This window comes from Hydractinia symbiolongicarpus, chromosome 7, assembly GCF_029227915.1.
Source record: "Hydractinia symbiolongicarpus strain clone_291-10 chromosome 7, HSymV2.1, whole genome shotgun sequence".
NCBI classification, from domain to species: Eukaryota; Metazoa; Cnidaria; class Hydrozoa; order Anthoathecata; family Hydractiniidae; genus Hydractinia; species Hydractinia symbiolongicarpus.
In genome coordinates this window covers 11,947,031-11,954,345 of record NC_079881.1, presented here as the reverse complement: position 1 = coordinate 11,954,345, position 7,315 = coordinate 11,947,031, and the positions used below count along the sequence as shown (strand labels likewise).

Here is a 7,315-nt window from a genome sequence, read left to right as displayed (position 1 = left end):
TTTTGGTGCTTAATATGAAGAAAGAAGAATGAACATTTTAATTATTGCTTTAATAACTTTCAATCTATAAAAAACATTATGATGGTGTTGTGTTGCCTTATTGCTGGTTTGATTACAGCCTTGATGATAAAGATTTTAATGTATTTTATGTTGTCATTTATTCCCCTTTTTTGATCAATTGTTCAGAATACTTGTATCGCGTATCTTACAGAGTCGGTTTTATGGCGTTTTAGTGCTTAAAGGGCGTAAAAAGGCGTTGGCTTCCAGGGACCTGTTGGGGGGAGGGGGTCACAACGCCCCCCAAACCAGTTGCTTAATGTCGCACCTTTGGTGCGATGTTGATTCTGCGGGTCAATGCTTCGACTAAGGCAAATTTTATTTTGGCTGCGCCCCTGAAAACCTGAATGAAACTTAAAAATAAAAAAAAACTATTTATGATTTATTTTGTTTTTTAAAACAAATTTTAGCCTGTTGAAACTCGTTGTACGAAATACAAATCTAGCTTCGGTAAATTCCAGATCACTTAAAACACATCTAACGACCGTTGCAGTTGGTACAAGCGAAACCAACTGAACATATAATAATAATGCAAAAATGATTAATTTGTAAACATAATAGGTTTTTGCAGCTTGTGCAACAAAGTAGTCTATTCTAACACTCGAAAACTAATAATTCCACCGCTACACTAGACTGGTATCCTGCCGTGCTTCACTGGTCTCGGTAGTAAAAACGGCGTCAGAAAAAGGGCCCCACTTTAATTCTACCGGCTAAAGCTGTAGAAGGATTAGTGAATTCTTTGAGAAAATTTTTGTCGAAATATTTGTGTGCATTTTTTTTATTAAGAAGTTTTTATTCTGGGAAACGAGAAAAAAAACTAAAATTAAAGGTTTCCACTCCAAAAGAGAATTGAACAGAGCGGAACGAACGAGTGGGATTTCTAAAATCTAATTGGTTGATTAAATTTTCGGTTTGAATTTACACAGAGAGTTGAAATCATTCCAACTTTTTCGTGTGAACAGGAACAGAAATAATTATGAAAACAAAGAAATAGTTAGCATATTTAGACACACACAAGTTCTTCTCATACATTCTTACGATTGCCAGGTGCAAGGAAACTAACAACAATATACCTCTATGTTTTGTTTAATATTTATTGTTAATTGATTGTAAGAAAAATTCATTGAATTTAAAATTTTAAAATTTAAAATTGATAAAAAACAAGTTCGGAAATACAGCTGTCAATGATCGTAATCATCTTTGGCTCTTTATTATTTGAAGAGATAGTTAGAGGATCGAAATTAACCAATCAGATCACAGCAATTAAAGTAATTAACTTTTTCAAGAATCTAGATGAAAGCTATAGATTGATTAAAATCTTTCCTTTTTCTAAAAGTTCGCTTTATGTTACGTTTCTTTTTCTAAAAATTCGCTTTTTGTTACGTTCCCGTTTTTTAAAAGGTCTCAAATGGGTATAATGCATTAAACTTGACTAGTAAGTTCCATTCTGCAAGTGAAATAAAAGTAAGAAATATTGTCTCCTATAATTTATTTTTATGGAATGCAGTATTTAACTTTCTTAACATCAAACTAAGTTGTCCTTCTGTAGCTTTTAATCCAGCGGTACTTTAAAATTGGCTCTTTTTTGTCATTTCACTGACGAGTAAAATCAGTCAAGCGTAGCAGAATGCAGATTTTATTGCTGCATAATGTGAACATAACTTTCCTGTTGAACAGGGTCAGAATGATGTTATTTCAGGATTAAATTTTATACAGTATCTTTTGAACTAAGGTGGTTCTCTCAATACCAACCTACAATACTTTATTCCTTGTCAACTTTATGCTAACCTGAAATTTTACAAATTATTATAGCTAAATTATTATATTTTTTTGAGAGCCTTAATCAGACGAACTTCATTTGGAAGAAATGAACTAAATATAGAAAAGAGTTTCGCTTGAACGAGCTTCTAATTTTAAGGTATTGTTTACAAATTTAAGATATTTTTTTGGCTTTTTTTAACATTCGTTTTTTTCTGGTATTGTTGTTCAAAATACAACGCAGCCTATTTAAGTCGAAATTTCCAGCAAAAATGACCACCTTAAGTTGGATTGATATGATTCTTTTTCAAACTTAATACACATCTGTTTTATGTTTTACAGCCCTCCACAGTTTTAATCATTATCTAAAAACAAGGAGTATTACTTGGCAGGTCAAGTAAAAGGCCATTGAACACAGAGCTGTTTCAAAAAATATTAAAAAAAAGTCTTCTAACTACTCCTTTATGGAGGTCAATGCTACCAGTGTTACCTTTTTCTAGCCAGTTTCTAAATCGTTCGCATAACTCCCTGTCTGAATGGCGAGTTTATTGCTATGTAAACAAATCGTCTTAAAAAAAGTTTTGTGGGGGATCTAAAAACTGGGGAAAGTTCTGCATTTTTATGTTAACATTAGAAAGAAGCATTAGCTTTTTCCAACAACAGTGTTAAAACAACGATACCAACTAAACACAAAACAGTAATATAAACATGTTTCTGTACATTGGTAAACAAGGCAGTTCTTTTTACAACACTCAACAACTAAAAATTCCATATCTCTACAGTGCAGTACCACTCGGATCAATAATAGGAATCCATTTATAAAGTACTTCTGCGACATAGGTTGTGTTCTGACTGATTGGGCTTAAAATTTACGAAGTTTCGTATTACATTTTTGAAATCGCCAGGTGCGCGAACGAAATAGAAGAAGAATAAAATTATACGATATATATTAGTGGTTATTGTTAACTGAAAATAAAAAAATCATTTAATATATAACTTATTACAAAAATAAAGTTAGTATATAGAAAGATTTTTGTAAAATCATAAAATCCAAGCAACTTTTAGGATTCAGTTATTTAGAAGTTTGTTTATGATCAGAGACATGAACATAAATCAGCTGACATGAACAATTATAACATTACATGTGGAGATATAAAATATATAATTCTTGAACATGCTGCATTTTATGCTTGGTTGGCATCTTCTGAAGTAATCATTGGTGTTTTAACCATCATATTCAATGCTGTATATTTAATATCAATGTATAAATATTCAACCAAACTATCTGTTGCAGATACACTGTACATTATGTTATCTGTTAGTGATCTACTCACTGGATCATTATTCGTGTTACCTTTAACAGGAGTTCAAATATTTGCAGCATATGGACAAGCTAGTTGTTTCTTGAATGATTTTGCTGTTATCAATGGCAGCATGTTGGGGGCAATGTCAGGAATAATTATTTGTTTTATCACAGTTGACTTGTTCTTGTCGCTACATTATCCTTTTATCTACGAGAATTGGTTCACATCCAAGCGAGCTGTGTTTATCATTTTAGCAATTTTTATAACTTTGGCTTCCACAACAATTACAACAAGAAGGACAAGCCTAAAGGCACATCGAATATTTGAATTGTTTATGTCAGCAAATGTCGGTGTTCTTTGCATTTTAATGTTCCTAATGCATTATGCAATTCATCAAGAACTTCAAAGACTATATACAAGAGAACGCAAGCTTAATATAACACCATCAGAAAATGTTAAATATCAAAAAAAAGGGAAAAAGTTGGGGTTAAAAATGCTTATAACCCTCTTAGTATGTTACATCCCAATCGCTACATATTTTGTAACAGTCTTATTTGCAGATAAAAGCCAACATTACATATATTATATGGAAGACTTATCTTATCTAATATTTTGTTTGAATCCACTGCTGGATCCATTCATTTACTATTTCAGATTGAAGAGAATCAGATCTAGGATACGTCGTCTGTTTTCAAGAAATGTCAAAACGGAAGCATGGATAAACCATAGCCTGACTCAAGTAAATACACGTTGATACCAATTTAAAGCATCACCTCTATAAGACATGCAGTTTCTTTGCCGCCGACAAATTCTCATAGAACATTTCAAATAACTTTTTTCTGGTCTCACCTGAACATTTTGGCTAAAATCAAGACTGCTTTAGAAGTTATTATTTTTACTTATTCACTGCCATTAGACTATTAATATACAAAACTGTATGATTTAAAGAATGGTAGTTTTTTAGGTTTCTACTTTATGCATTATTGTCTCTAGACCTAATAACTGATAGTCTTGCTTCTAAACCATGAGAACAGCTATGGCGATGTTAAATTTGAACATTTTTGGATCAAACCTCTTTAAGACTGTGAAAAAAAGCAAGAATTCGTTTATTTGAAGCATATAAACCGAAAAGGAGATTTTAAAAATTAAGCTGCAAAGCTATCCTTTTATAGTAGTACCTTACATTACAATAGATTTCAGACATTTATTTATTTGCACGTCTGCGTTATTATTCGCGCACCAAACAATTGTATGACATCGTTAATGTATATAAAACACGACAAACCTTTACTTTAAACCCCGATATTTCGTTAACTAGTCAGCTAAACGCGTGTCTTATTAATAATAACCGTATTCTGCTCAAAATGGTTGCGCCGCATTTTTATTTCGAAGAATTCCTACAGAACCCGCAGGACCCGGTTTTTTTGCCGTTAGCGCGTCGTTGACCATTCACGAAGACCGGTTTTTATTATAGCCAATCGGCATGTTTATCGCGGCTCCTGCATGCTGACGAAGAAATATGAAACAATCTGGGCCAGTGTTCATTTGGGACGTTGTGGTGTTGACTTGGTGAGACTGGTTTTGTTGACTTTTTTATCTTCTTAAAGCTTTGTATTATTTTTTATGAGTTCTTGCATGTTGACATAAAGATATATTGTCACGTTTTCTAGTCATACATAAACCTTAAACAAACCAATTTTAAGATTTTGGCTACAAACATAGATTTTGAGGGAGCATTTAAAAGTCAGTTAGCCAGCTATAGCCTTAGTTTTTATTCAATTTGGTATAGGAGCTTTTTATCCTAGCCAGCATTATATATTTCTATGTTGGGGTTGTGGTTAGTTAGCTAATTCTTTAGCTACCTCTGGTTAAAAAGGAAAAAAGGCAGATGCAACTTTGGCTACAACAAAACTCTTATTACTGTTCAAGAAATGATACATTTCTACAGTAATATGAATACTGAACAGAAGAACCAAAATAATATCTTCAATAACAAAATTTTTATTCAGTAATTCTTATACTAATTGCAGTTAGGTAGCTACAACTTTTACTGTAATATAAAAAGTTGTTGAAGCATGTTTTACCGTTGCTAAACCCTATCTGTTTCATCCAATCCTATGAAAAATTTATTACCGACGGTAAATCTGATTAACGCTTCTATTTCTTGTTATAACATCTAAAACAAGCAGTCTGCTTGTTCTCCTTGGCGATGATGGGAGAAGGATCTTCCGAAACGTCGCCTACTAAACTATCAGTCTGAAATTTAGTCGTTCTTATAGATACAACGTGTACTAGCTCCAAGTACATAAATAAAAGCATCTAATTTTAATCTTGTAAAAACCGGGTGGTTCATACTAAAAACGAAGGTTTTCCATTAAAATCATTTTCGAGTGCGTGCTTCGTTTTGTATCAATTTTTTTAAGGAAAATACACGTTATTATAAACTTAAACGAAATAACAAACAAGTCGTGAGCAATTTGAGCTAAAATTTAAATAAAATAAGTCGGTACAATCATGGTCAAAATATAAAGAAATAAAACAGCTAATTTTAAAGTTCGCCACATATAATATATAATAGATTCGCGCATTTTGAAGCAGTCGAAGTTTGCCTCTTCACGGAGGAATTAGGACTTTTTTAGCTTAATGCATACTTTTGAAATCTTCTAAATGTTGCTAATGTCAGCACAATTCCCCCCCCCCCCCCCCCCCAAATATCGGGACCTATGCGTGACCCGACATTGGTTATTTCTTTGTGTCATGGAGCTAGCGAATGTCACTACAGGGGCGGATTTAGCTATGGTGTACAGGTGTTGATACACCAGCAAAAATTCAGCTAAAAAATTAAGGTGTCTCTGTGAGACTTTTGTTCTCTGATTTTTACGCCCATTATTAAAATGAACTAGAATAACGGCCGCCAACGTCCGTCGCGTATAAAACTGATTTTTGGGGCACCACCCCCCGCCGTTTGGGCTTTGTTGTCCTGTTTTTGTGTCAATTTAGCCGAATGCGGCTGTTTGCCTGCGAAACTTTTGATATCCTAATCGGTACCACGTTCACTATTTACACCAGTTCAACTGGTGTAAGCTGCGCATTCTTCTGGGCAATGAATATCCTAGTGTATTTCTCTGGTGTAGCCAACTGGTGTAAAATGAAAATTATAGGGCATGACGATCCAGGACACATATTCAGGTGAGTGATCTGCAAACTTTTTCTTTTACGACCGCTTTGAAACAGGTCGGTGTTTTTTTGCTTTATTTATGTCTTGAAAAGTGTTGAAGTGGCGGAGTCGATATTAGATAAACAACTGAAGTTAATAGAAGATTTGGAGTGAGTTGTAAAGCACCATATTTCGACATGTATTGGGGATGTACCAGATTTGGATGCAAGAGTTAGGAAGAAAAAGCTGGACAGAATCCCACAGACACTAACTACTAAATCCTCACTTAGCAAAGTTTCCTACAGTCTATTTGTTGATGTTTAAGGTAAGAAATTTTATTTGTTTACTTGTGTATTTTTTAATTTAGTTACTAGCTGCCTAGCTACTCACATGATAAGTTCAAATACCAGCAATTAAAATTTTCAGCAGAATTTTAATAAACAGTGTGTTTTGTTTATATTTGAACTTTTATCCTCAATAAATACATCTAATCTATAATATATATAAACTTAGTTATTATAGTTTATTTGTTTGTTTTATTTTTTCATTTTTTCATTTTAACATTTTGTGTTTGCACTAAAAAACAATCCTTGTACACCTGACTTTTCTAAAATATCTCTCCCCCCCCAACTGCGCATGTGCCTACTAAATTCGGAAAATCCGCTAAATCCGGAATAATCCAACAAAAATCCGCGCATGCGCAAATCCTTTAACAATATACGACAGAGTGTGACGTCATCATGCGCAAGGTGTTAATTTTTGTCCGAGTTGAAATATCTTGATCAAGAAAATTTTTATAAATACCATTACATAATTCATCGAGGAGTATCCCTGGCTGCTCAGGTATGTTCAGGATCAATTAAAGACACAGGAATTGTGCAATATCCCGGAACATTTCAAGGTGCAGGAAATTTGTAATATGGTGGTTGAATTGGATCACTATATGATCGATCATGTTCCGGATAATCTAAAAACACACAGGAAATGTGCATCATGGCTGTTGAGGAGGATCCCAGCCTACTTATTCATGTCTAATCAA

At 33.5% G+C, this 7,315-nt stretch overlaps 1 protein-coding gene across 1 annotated transcript; it reads left to right on the top strand.

Moving 5' to 3' along the window:
- Positions 1–2,893: 2,893 nt before the first annotated feature.
- LOC130649032 (adrenocorticotropic hormone receptor-like) lies at positions 2,894–6,840 on the top strand. Its single transcript, XM_057455225.1, has 2 exons — positions 2,894–4,688; positions 6,390–6,840. Exon 1 carries the CDS (start codon positions 2,938–2,940, stop codon positions 3,871–3,873), a length of 936 nt encoding a protein of 311 aa, XP_057311208.1. The 5' UTR covers positions 2,894–2,937; the 3' UTR covers positions 3,874–4,688; positions 6,390–6,840.
- Positions 6,841–7,315: the final 475 nt, after the last annotated feature.